A 13,202-nucleotide genomic window follows, 5' to 3' on the forward strand; every position below is an offset into this window, starting at 1 on the left:
ATATGGTAGATCTATCTGCAATTGTTTGAGGAACCTCCATACCATTTTCCATAGAGGCTGCACCATTTTGCAGTCCCACCAACAATGTATGAGAGTTCCTTTTTCTCCGCAACCTCGCCAGCATTTACTGTTCAGAGTCTTTTGGATTTTAGCCATCCTAACTGGGGTGAGATGGTATCTCAGTGTAGTTTTGATTTGCATTTCCCGGATGCTGAGTGATGTTGAGCATTTTTTCATATGTCTGTTGGCCATTTGTATATCTTCCTTAGAGAAATGCCTACTTAGCTCTTTTGCCCATTTTTTAATTGGGTTGCTTGTTTTCTTCTTGTAAAGTTGTTTGAGTTCCTTATATATTCTGGATATTAATCCTTTGTCAGATGTATATTTTGCAAATATTTTCTCCCACTCTGTTGGTTGTCTTTTAACTCTGTTAATTGTTTCTTTTGCTGTGCAGAAGCTTTTTAGTTTGATATAATCCTATTTGCTTATTTTTCCTTTGGTTGCCCATGCTTTTGGGGTCGTATTCATGAAGTCTGTGTCCAGTACTATTTCCTGAAGTGTTTCTCCTATGTTTTCTTTAAGAAGTTTTATTGTTTCAGGGTGTATATTTAAATCCTTAATCCATTTTGACTTGATTTTAGTATATGGTGAGAGGTATAGGTCTAGTTTCATTCTCCTGCATATGGATATCCAGTTCTCCCAGCACCATTTGCTGAAGAGGCAGTCCCTTCCCCAGTGAATAGGCATGGTGCCTTTGTCAAAGATCAGATGGCAGTAAGTGTGTGGGTTGATTTCTGGATGCTCTATTCTATTCCATTGATCAGTGTGTCTGTTTTTATGCCAGTACCATACTGTTTTGGTTATTATAGCTTTGTAGTACAGCTTAAAGTAGGGTAGTGATATGCCTCCAGCTTTATATTTTTTGCTCAGCATTGCTTTGGCTATGCATGGTCTTTTATTATTCCATATAAATGTCTGGATAGTTCTTTCCATTTCTGAGAAAAATGTCTTTGGAATTTTGATGGGAATTGCATTGAATTTGTATATCACTTTGGGTAGTATGGACATTTTCACTATGTTGATTCTTCCAATCCAAGAGCATGGGATATCTTTCCATCTTCTTGTATCCTCTCTAATTTCTCTCAGCAGTGGTTTGTAGTTCTCATGATAGAGATTTTTCACCTCCTTGGTTAACTCAATTCCTAAGTATTTTATTTTTTTAGTGGCTATTGTAAATGGGCAGACTTTCTTGATTTCTCGTTCTGCATGTTCACTATTGGAGAACAGAAATGCTACTGATTTTTGTGTGTTGATTTTGTATCCTGCTACTGTGTTGAAATCATTTATCACCTCCAAGAGTTTTTTTGTAGAGGTTTTAGGCTGTTTGATATATAGGATCATGTCATCTGCAAACAGGGACAGTTTGACTTCATCTTGTCCAATCTGGATGTCTTTTATTTCCTTCTCTTCTCTGATTGCTCAGGCTAGTACTTCCAACACTATTTTGAATAGGAGTGGTGAGAGTGGGCATCCTTGTCTAGTTCCTGTTCTTAAAGGAAAAGCTTTCAGCTTTTCCCCATTCAGGATGATATTGGCAGTGGGTTCGTCATATATGGCTTTAATTATGTTGAGATACTTTCCCTCTATATCTAACTTACAGAGGATCTTTGTCATGAATGAGTGGTGAATTTTACCAAATGCTTTTTCAGCATCTATAGAGATGATCATATGGTCCTTGTGTTTGACTTCATTAATACAGTGTATCACATTTATTGATTTGTGTATGTTGAACCAACCTTGCATCCCTGGGATGAATCCCACTTGATCGTGGTGAATAATTTTTCGTATGTGTTGCTGTATTCTGTTTGCTAGTATTTTAGTGAGGATTTGTGCATCTATATTCATCAAGGATATTGGCCTGTAGTTTTCTTTTTTGGTTATATCTTTACCTGGTTTTGGTATCAGGATGATGTTTGCTTCATAGAATGAGTTTGGGAGATTTGCGTCTGTTTCAATCTTATGGAGTAGTTTGTAAAGAATCAGTGTCAATTCCTCTTTGAATGTTTGGTAAAATTCTGCTGTGAATCCATCTGGTCCTGGGCTTTTCTTTGTTGGGAGCCTTCTGATAACAGCTTCAATCTCCTTTATTGTTATTGGTCTGTTCAATTTTTCTATGTCTTCATGGTTCAGTTTTGGGAGCTTTGTGTATCCAGAAATTTATCCATTTCCTCCAGATTTTCAAATTTGTTGGCATATAGTTGTTTATAGTAGTCTCGAATGATTCCTTGTATTTCATATGAATCAGTTGTAATATCGCCTTTTTCATTTCTAATTTTTGTTATTTGAGTCTTCTCTCTTCTTTTTTTTGTTAGCCATGCTAATGGTTTGTCAATTTTATTTATCTTTTCAAAAAACCAACTTTTTGATTCATTGATCTTTTGTATTGTTTTTTGGGTTTCAATTTCATTAAGTTCTGCTCTGATCTTAATGATTTCTTTCCGTCTGCTAACTTTAGGTTTGGATTGTTCTTGTTTTTCCAGTTCTCTAAGGTGAAGTATTAGGTTGTTCACTTGCCATCATTCCATTCTTCTGAGGTGAGCATTTAATGCAATACATTTCCCCCTTAATACTGCTTTTGCAGTATCCCACAGGTTTTGGTATGATGTATCATTGTTTTCATTAGTTTCAAGAAATTTTTTGATTTCCTGCTTGATTTCTTCTTGGACCCATATGTCATTAAGTAGAATGCTGTTTAATTTCCATGTGTTTGTATACTTTCCAGAGTTTCATTTGTTATTGATTTCTAGTTTTAATCCATTGTGGTCTGAGCAAATACATGGGATAATTCCAATTTTTTTGAATTTGTTGAGACTTGATTTGTGACCTAATATGTGATCTATCCAGGAGAATGATCCATGTGCTGATGAGAATGAATATTCTGAGGTTGTTGGGTGGAATGTTCTGTAGATATCTGCCAATTCCAATTGGTCTAGAGTCTTGTTTAGATATTGTGTTTCTCTGCTGATTCTTTGCCCAGATGATCTGTCCAATATTGACAGTGGGGTGTTCAGGTCCCCTGCTATTATGGTATTAGTGTCTATTTCCTTCTTTAGGTCTAATAGAGTTTGTTTTATAAATCTGGCTGCTCCAACATTGGGTGCGTACATATTTATGATTGTTATGTCTTCTTGATGCATCAGTCCTTTTATCATTAAGTATTGTCCCTCATTGTCTCTTTTTATGGTTTTTAGTTTAAAGTCTACTTTGTCAGATATAAGCATAGCTACTCCAGCTCGTTTTTCTTTTCTGTTTGCATGGTAAATCTTTTTCCATCCTTTCACTCTTAGTCTATGTGAATCTTTATGGGTGAGGTGGGTCTCTTGTAGGCAGCATATAGTTGGGTCCTCCTTTTTAATCCAGTCACCCAGTTCATGTCTTTTGATTGGGGAACTTAAGCCTTTTACATTAAGAGTTGTTATTGAAAGGTGTTGATTTATTCCTAGCATTTTCTTGGTTGTTTGGTTGTCTTAGGTGTCTTTTGTTCCTTGCTTTCTGATTTAGTGTTTGGTTTCTGTGTTTGTTGGTTCCTTAGGTTGTAGATAGCGTTTTTGTTTGTTTGTTTTCTCTTCGGGAATGCTATTTTTAGTACACTAGTGGGTTTTGTTTTTACTTGGGTTTTTATGGCAGTGGTAGTAATTTTTCAGGAACCAAACCCTGTACTCCCTTGAGGATTTCTTGTAAGGGTGGTCTTGTGGTAGTGAACTCCTGCAGTTTTTGTTTGTGTGAGAAATATACAATTTGCCCTTCATTTCGGAAGGATAGCCTTGCAGGGTAGAGTATTCTTTTCTGGAAGTCTTTGTCTTTTAGTGTTTTGAATATATCATCTGATTCCTTTCTAGCTTTTAGTGTTTGTGATGAAAAGTCTGATGTTAGCCTGATTGCAGCTCCTTTATATGTGATTTGACGCTTCTCTCTTGCAGCTTTTAAGATTGTCTCTGAGTTTTGTCAGTTTGAGTATAACATGTCTTGGATAGGGCCTTTTTGGGTTGAATACGTTTGGAGATCGTTGAACTTCTTGGATCTGAAGATCTGTGATTTTTCCTATACCTGGGAAGTTTTCTGCCACTATTTTGTTGAATATGTTTTCAATGCAATCTCCGTTTTCCTCCCCTTCTGGGATACCCATGACTCAGATATTTGAGTGCTTAAGGTTGTCTGATATCTCTCTCAGATTTTCTTCAATGTCTTTGATTCTTTTTTCTTTCTTTTTTTTTTTTTTGTCTGCTTGTGTTATTTCAAACAGCCCATCTTTAAGTTCAGAGGTTCTCTCTTCAACTTTGACAAGCCTGCTGGTTAATAAACTCTCCGTTGTGTTTTTTTATTTTGCTGAGTAACTTCTTCAGTTCCACATGTTCTGCTACATTTTTTTTCAGGACATTGATTTCCTTGTACATTTCCTCTTTCAGGTCCTGTATAGTTTTCCTCGTTTCATCATGATGTCTAGCTGAGTTTTCTTGTATCTCATTCAGTTTCCTTAGAATTATCACTCGAAATTCCTTGTCAGTCATTTCAAGGGCTTCCTGTTCTATAGGATCTAGAGTTTGAGATTTATTAACTTTTGGTGGTGTACTTTCTTGATTTTTTGTATTTCTGGTATCTTTTTTTTGATGTTTATTCATTGTGGCAGGGGGTTTCACAGTCCACCGGTTTGACACTATTGACTAAGGTGTTGCTGTGGTTGCCAATTTGGTATGGCTCTCTCCGTGACTGCTCAGTTGGCCTCTAGTGCCTTGTGTGTGTGGTTGCCTCAGGTCTTGGGCCTCTCCGGGGAGCCACCTCTCTGGTCAGCTTGGACTCTGCTGGGCTGCTGGATCATGGGGCGGTACCGCATGGTGTGTGGTTTCTGCTGAGCTTCCACTTCCCGTGCAGGACTTCTCCCTGTTCCGTGCTCTCTGGCCCAGGCTGTTGGATCACGCAGTGGTGACCCCACAGGGTGTGTGGTTTCTGTCGAATCTTTGCCTCCCTAGCCAGATGTCTCCCTGCTCTGTGCGCACTGGGCTGGGCTGGGACGTGTCTTCTGCAACCCTTGTCTATCAGCTGGGCCTTCAAGACCCTGCTCGGCACCGCCTCACCCAGGAAGTCTACCAGGTTTCTGCTAGGTGCAGACAACCGGTCACTCTGGGTGCCTTTGTAGAACTGTGTAGATCTTTCTCAGGACTTATCATCTTCCTCCTGGAATCGCGATTATTTGTGTACTTGTCTTATCTCCCACACCAGAGCATGAGCTCCTTGGGAGAGGAGCCTGCTGCACACAGTTCACCTTTGAATCCCTCCCGCACCGACTGAGTCCGGTGCCCGCCCGCAGTCAGCTCTCCGGCAGGTTCAAGCGAACTCGGGAACTCTCCGACCACAGTATTCCTAACCAGAAATCGGTTAGGCGTTTTTCTGAACTGGTGGCCGCAGAGATGGTATCTGCCTCCCAGTAACAGGAAGTCATCACCGTCCCTTTTTCGGCCACCGCCACCTCGGGCTGCTCAGTCTGTCCACTCACTCAGTTCCACGGCACGGCTCGGGTGCTCCCAGGAATCTTCTTTTGTGCCGGCCTGAAACCTCGAATCCTGAATAGGGCAGCTGGCCGCCTTCAGCGAGGCCCTGGCCTCGGGATCCTGGCAGCGTCAACAGCAGCCCCGGTACCGTGTTCCCTGTTTAGAGACTCGCTTTTGCAGCTAAGAAACAGTTCTTTTCCTGCTCCACACTTCAAAGCTGTTGCCTGTAAATAAGGCAGCCTCTCCTGCCAAGGGAAAAGTGGCAGTCAGCCCCCACGACCGGCCACCAGCAGTGGTTCTCCCTTACGAGATGGCAAGAGGAAGGTCCACAAGTTTCCCGGCTGCCTGAAGCCCAGTGGCCGCCTTTTCCACCTCAGCTACTCCGCGCCAACCGCCGCAGCCACCGCCATCTTAGGATCCCGACACCTTCATTTTGGACTCCTGTATTCCAGGACTGTGAGAGAATAAATTTCTGTTGTTTTACCACCAATTTTGTGGTAATTTCTTGTGGCAATCCTAGGCTACTAATACACCTAGTATCATTTTTGTGACTTCTGTCAGCAACTGTGGACCGTCTGTGTAAGATTTATTTAAATAGACATGTAGGCTCATTCCATCACAGAACACAAACTAAAACTGTTAGGTTATTTGAACTAAGCAGTATTTGAATTATATTTAAAATTTCACTGTAAGAATGATGGACTTTTTCTTACTATGAAATTTGAGTGTGCATGAATTCCATCAGTTAAGTTAGAAATCTTCTTAGGCTTCCTCCCCCCCGACTATTTCCCCCCTTTTCCTTCTTTCTTTCACTTATACTGTTGACATATTAAAGGAACCATGAAACACCCCATCGGCCACTTTGATAGAAATAATCTGCTTGCCCAGCTTAAAGAATACTAAACACCATTGTTTGTATGAGTATTTTTAAAAGTGTTATAATTTGTTCTTAAATAGATTTACTTGTTTAAATAAGTACCTTACGATGACATTGAGTTGAAAAGCTTATCTAAGGATTTGGGCAAATGGTATTTTTGTTTCTTTTCATTCAGCTTTAAGAATTCACTAACTAAAAATGATTATTATCTGTACAAATTATGCAGATTGAATATACAACAGTAATATGGAAAGTTAATAAATCTTAATTTGATTACCTAGCTAAGCAAACAGTTCTGTGCAAATGATCTAGTCATCTAATATCTGAAAATGACATATGAATTAAAAATATATTGGTAGGAGTCATAGCTTAAAGTAGATCTGCCTAGCAGGGTAGGCGCTCACTGGTAGAGGGTCCCAACTTTTCAAAAGAAGGCCATCAGCAGTGATCCCATCATGCCCTCTGTCCCTGGTTCCATCAACCCCCCATCCCTAACTGCTCAGATTCTCATCCCCAGACTGTATGCATCTCCTAATCTAAATTTGCCTCCTGTATTAGTCAGTTTGTGTTGCTACAACAGAATTACCTGGGACTGGGTAGTTTATAAAGAACAGAGGTTTATTTGGCTTACGATTCTGGGACAGCTGCATCTGGCATGGGCCTCAGGCTGCTTCTACTCATGGCAGAAAGTGGCAGGCAGCCGGTGGGTACAAGCAGATCACATGCCGAGAGGAAGCAAGAGAGAGAGAGAGAGGAGGTGCCAGGGTCCTATATATAACAAGCTTTCTTGGGAACTGATAGAGCGAGAACTCACTCATTAATCCCCCCTCCCCTAGGGAGAGCATTAATCCATTCACGAGGGATCCACCCCCATGACTCAATCAGTTTCCAACACTGCCACATTGGGGATCAAATTTCCACATGAGTTTTGGAGGGGACAACACATCCAAACTCCATCACCTCCCAATCTCCTCTTACTCCCCAACTCTTCCAAATGTGCCCTCTGAAACTCATGGTCATCATTCTACTTCTGCAAATTCTTTTCTAAATGTGCCCCTCTCTTTGTTCTAACTAAAATTGTCTCCCATCAGGATATGTCCTTCCCTGCAGCCTTGTCTATGGTGGCTGTTTTCTCTCCTACATCTCTGTACCCCTTCATCCTCTATGACCTGGAGAAAGGGTAAGCGTCCTCTTGCACTCATTGCCATTAAAGATCACTGTCTCTCCTTCCTCCTAAACTCCAACCCCTTGCAAGCTGCAAAGCTCACTGTTCAATCTACACTTCCTCCCGCTGCAGACATCTACAGACTCCCAGGTCATCTCTCTGTATTTCATGAAGATATTAGCTTCTGGCTTACTGTCACTCTCTCCATGCTACTTCTGCCAAAAGTCTGAGTAATTTTATTGTCCGACTAAATGATCCTTCTGGTAACAAACATTCAGTTCATCGATCCCTGTCTTCCAACAAGTGTGTAATTCCCTCCATCTTATCTCACACTTCCATGGTGATATCCCAGGACATCATTATCAATAACAAGGCCCTTCGAAATGATTAGTTCCACACATCCTGTCTTCCCAGCCCATTGCCACTAGTGTTCCTTTTGCAACAATTTTTCAATCCCTATGAAACACTCATTTTTTTTTCTTACCACCTTTTCACTGCCCATTTACTCACGCCACCTGTTTATTCAGTGTAGATTCCAATATTTTCTGGCACTATTTTAAACTCTCTCCCAGTAACACACTTTCCTGGCTAAACCTGAACCCTGGTTGCATCCAGTTTTCCTCTCACTCCACCCCTACACACGTGCAACTGAATGCGGTGGAGAAAACACACACTGGTCTCGTTTTAAATTCATGACAAGTATGGACCATTAAAACTGCTCAAGAATCCTGTTGCATTTCCCTGTTACTTTCATTCCCCGCTCTGGGATGAAAATTTTACACCTCCTCCCAGCTTGAATCTCAGATACCTTCTCTCATGCTCACTCCCAGGAAATGACTTTGCATTCTGTTTCACTGTGATGCAATCAGAGAAGGCCCACACTCCCACCTCCACATGCCCCCACCAGCCTACATCTGTTCACCCTCTTATTCGGCCCACCCTCTTATTACTGTAAGTTACTACAAATGAATTGACTCTCTGCCATCACAGGGCTCCTCTGCACTTGAGCCCGTACCCATCTCTTCATGTCTTCCTCTCTCCCTCGCATCTGCAGTGGTTCCTTTCTAAAAACATTCAGTAATCAAATACATAGTAATGTTTGCCAAATTAGAATAATTATTTTAACACACCTTTCCTTCCAATGGTCACCTATTTCTCCGTTTTACCAGAAAAAAAAAAAAAACACCCTCTTTGAAAGAGTAATTTAAACTCCCTGTCTCCTACTCCTGTCTCCCCATCCTTCTGAATCCACTCTAATGAGACTTGTGTCATCAACACTGCATAAAAACAGTTCTTCACCAAGTTTTTCTGCATTCCTAATCCCAGCAGCAAATTCTCAGGACTCATCTTCTCGGATTGTCAGCCCCTTCTTGAAACAATTTCTTCGCTTGGCTCCAGATCTCCACCCTCTTTAGTTCTGCTCTCCCCCGACCCCCAGGCTGGTCTTTACCATCTTACTGGTTCTTTTTCATCTCACTGGCCCTAAGGCTCAGTCCTTGCTTCTCTTCTCTATTTATAACTACTCCTAGGTGGGTTCTTACTGGCTCATGGCTTTAAATTAATCTATATGCTGATGAGTCTTAAGTGAATACCTTCAGCCTTGCTCTCCCCCCTGCACTCTGAGCTAATATTTCCTGCTGTCTAGAGGATATTGCTGACATGTCAACATGTCCAAACTGAAGCCTCTGACCCCCCTTGTAATATGTGCCTAGCTCCTCCTCCCCATACATCTAGATGATGAAAACACTATCCTTGAAATTCCTCTTTCCAAAACTTTGAAGTAATTCTTGACCTTACAGTCAACAACATATCTAATCTATCAGTAAATTATCTTGGCTCTTAATTAAAAATATATCTAGAATCAGACCACTTCTCATCATTTCTACTATAACCATCCTGGTTCAAGCCACCAACAATTGCCAGATGATTCTATCAGCCTCCCAACTTCTCTTGTCTCCCCATAAAGAATAACCCCAAAACAGCAGTCTAAGTGATCACAGAATAGGTACTTTTTATGTAAATTCTTCCAAAATGGTGATGTGAGTCTCAAATATAAAACGGCAGTGACACATATGGAGGAGCTAAAGAAAATAATGGCAATAATAATAATAAGTTGGACTTACAGAAGTAGAGAGTAGAACTGGGCTACTAGAGCTGGGAAAGAGGAGGGGGGAGGGGAAATAGTGAGAGGTTGGTTAATGGACACAAAATTACAGCCAGACAGGAAAAGTAAGTTCTATTGGTGTGCAGTCGTGCTAGGCATCTATAATTAACAGTAATTCATTGTGTGTTGTCAAATGGTTAAAAGAGAGAAGCTTAAATGTTCTCATCACAGAGAAATGATAAATTTTTGCAATGATGAACTTGCTAAGTACATCACTGATTTGGTCACTATACATTGCATATATGTATTGAAATATAACTCTGTACCCCATAAAAATGTACAATCGATATGCTTCAATTAAATACAAAAATAAAAATAAATAAAAAATAAAAGGTCAGTGGCATAAAATATACTGCTAGTGCCAGTACTGTGACACTGGCTTCCACGTGCCCTGTCAGGGGCAGGAGACTAAGGAGAGTTGCATGATGATATGCTGCGTCTGTTCCTGCCTTGTGTTAAGACCACACTTCTGACAAAATGTCTCTTAGGACTTGATCTAATCCTACAGTGCTGTGTGTGGGGGTGGCATCCTGCCAATCAACAACCCACTTAGAGTCATCAAGCTTTGTAAACTTTCTACTATGGGTAACTATTTTAAAACAAGTGAGCTATTACCCATAGACAAGGCAGCAAAGAGAGATACCAACCTGGAATTCTGTGATTTGTTCAAGCTAGGTGATTTTTTTTCATTGGTGTTCAGAGGACAGGTTCTGTGAAATAATTTTGTCCTTATAGGTGAAAAACTAAAAGATAAAAAGTGATTGAATATAAAATTTTTATTGGTAAAAGTGTAAACAAAGCTCTTAAACTTTAAAGTATAATTATTTTTTAGGAAATTCAACCTTGCTGGACTAGAGACATACAAGAAGAAAGGGGCCGGCCTGTGGCTCACTCGAGAGGGTGCAGCGCTAGTAGCGCCGAGGCCGCGGTTTGGATCCTATATAGGATCCTATATAGGGATGGCCGGTGCACTCACTGGCTGAGCATGGTGCAAGCCACACTGTGCTGAGGGTTGTGATCCCCTTACCAGTCCAAAAAAAAAAAAAGAGAATAAAGAAAGAAAAGAACAGAAAATTCCTGGTTTCTCCAAAGCTATATGTGTTACAAGATGAACTTGCTTATTTGTTTTCCCTCCCTTTTCCGTTTACTTTAGATTCTTGACTTCAGGATATAGCTCCTAAGCTAAGAAGGAGGAATCTAGTTCCCTCTTCACTACTCTCCCTTAAAAGGTGAGAATATAAACACATTCTATGGAAGATGTGGGGAGTACATTCAATAGCAGATGTTGAGCAGAGAAGAAATTAGGTCTGCTCACAGTCAGGTGTAAGAATTAGTAATAAAGTAAAAGAAGAGGAGGCCTTTAGTGTCCCTAAAAAAAATCAATCATAGAGTCAGAGTAGTAGACCTGGAAGGTGTAAAGTGGGATGGGGTTGTGGGGGGAGTCAAAGCCTTCTGAAAACTAGCTGCAATCAGTGGCGACCAGATGAAGAGAGGCTGGGAGAGGCAGGGCTTGTACTGGCTTAGATGAAGAATTTCTCAGCATACCCAAACCCTACAAGAGAATATTACCCAAACTCCAAAGAAGATTGAGGGAGTGATCAAGATCCCTCGCCTCAATCTTTCCACAAGGAAACTGGCAGCCCTTCAAGGAAGTGATAGTACAACAGCCTGGAGTTGCAGTAGTGCAGAGCCTCCCACCAGGTGTATGTCCTTACCTGAATGCACACGCCAAACTGACATGCAGCAGTAGTCACCAGGCAGAAAATGTGGAGCAGTTAAATTCCTGGGGATTCAAGGTAGGGGCTATTTGAGACCTTAAAGGAAACTAAGAATAAACAATAGTCCTTGACCCATATAGAAGCAGAACTCTCGAAGCCTGGTTGGTGTGTTTGGATTTCTGCTTTTTGTTTTGTTTTAAGTGACCATTTTTCTTCTGTGTGGTGATTTTGTAGCTACCACATAATGCAAAATTGTATATAGAGACACAGGACATTAGAATCCATGCAAAGATTTGACTTTTTGTTCTAAAGCTTTCTATGACTATTCTGTACTTGCTTTTTATAATAAATACTCTAAAGTATATTACCCTGATTGATTTGTGGGAAGGGATTTAAAAGTCTTATGAGCCCCAGTCATTGAACCACCACCAAGGACTCAGCAGCCTCCCTCTCGAGCCCCTGTGCTTCCCGTAGCTCCGTCCCCCACCCTGTCGGCCTTCCCCTGCCACTGCCTTCCACTGGCCATTTCCATGGAGGAAAAGGAATTGTATCATCTGTCTGTTATCCAGAACTTCCACTCTTTTGGCCCCTTTGCTGATGCAAGGAAGGGTGATGACCTGCTTCCTGTTGGCACTGAGGATTATATCTATATAAGAATTCAACAAAGAAATGGCAGGAAGACCCTTACTACTGTCCAAGGGATTGCTGATGATAATAATAAAAAGAAACTAGTGAAGGAGTTTAAGAAGAAATCTGTTTGCCATGGTACTGTAATTGAGCATCCAGAATATGGAGAAGTAATTCAGCTGCAGAGTAACCAGCGCAAGAACATACACCAGTTTCTTAAAGAGACTGGACTGGCCAAGGATGATCAGCTGAAGGTTCATGGGCTTTATGCACTTTAAGCACTTGTGGCTCAATGAAGCTTAAGCAAGGATTTCCTTGCAATGAGTAGAATTTCCCTTCTGTCCCTTGTCACAAGTTTAAAAACTTCACAGACTGTATGATGTAACCATTTGGGGTCTGCTTTTTACTTGGACTAGTGTAACTCCTTCATACTATAAACTGAAATGAGCCATGTTGTCCAGTCTTGAAGTCCCTCATTTAAACAGAGGTCAAGCAGTAGGCACCTGGCAGTGTCCAGCCTGAAACAAAGCAATAGTGTGAGGTTTCAGCCAAGCCCAGAACCCCAAGGTAACAGATGGCTGTGTCTGGCCAGAAGAAGCTCCTGGACTCTCCCTCTGTAGAGGTCCCTGCCCCAAGAGAATGCCACACCTGAACAACCCCTGCATGAATCTGAGAGGAGAGGCGGGGGTAAGGCAGCAATGGCACTCTACCACTAGAGGGAGCCTTTGGGTGTAGAAGAAAGATCCCTAGTGTCTCCAATCTGACCAGGCCAGCAGAGCTTAGAGAGGCCACCTTCCCTCTACTGAGGTGATAGGACATCTGGCTTGCTACGAGGGTCTTCTTTTTGAGCAGAAACATCCTAGCTAAGGGATGTCCAAACACCAGAATGTGAGGCCAACCCTATATCAGAGTTGAATTTTTGACAAGGGAACAAATTGTAAGGTGTATCAGTCATGTGGCAAGCTGTAGAGCTTGCAACTTACTAGCAACAGCTGCCCACTGCCATATGAAATAACAAACTGGTTTTTGGTTTTTCTTTCCCTTCAGTTTCGATGTTATGTAATGTATTTAAACCCTTATTTAAACAAAAATTTGTTTTCAGAAG

At 41.2% G+C, this 13,202-nt stretch overlaps 1 protein-coding gene across 1 annotated transcript in view; it reads left to right on the forward strand.

Moving 5' to 3' along the window:
* The window catches only part of LOC134379162 (eukaryotic translation initiation factor 1-like), a 31,756-nt gene extending 19,381 nt beyond the window's left edge, over positions 1-12,375 (forward strand). The window contains exon 2 of the mRNA XM_063098365.1: positions 11,945-12,375. Coding sequence (XP_062954435.1) covers positions 11,945-12,375 — 431 coding nt within the window. The remainder of the gene's footprint in view (positions 1-11,944) is intronic.
* The last annotated feature ends 827 nt before the right edge of the window (positions 12,376-13,202 follow it).

Source organism: Cynocephalus volans, chromosome 5 (genome assembly GCF_027409185.1).
Source record: "Cynocephalus volans isolate mCynVol1 chromosome 5, mCynVol1.pri, whole genome shotgun sequence".
Classification (NCBI taxonomy): domain Eukaryota; kingdom Metazoa; phylum Chordata; class Mammalia; order Dermoptera; family Cynocephalidae; genus Cynocephalus; species Cynocephalus volans.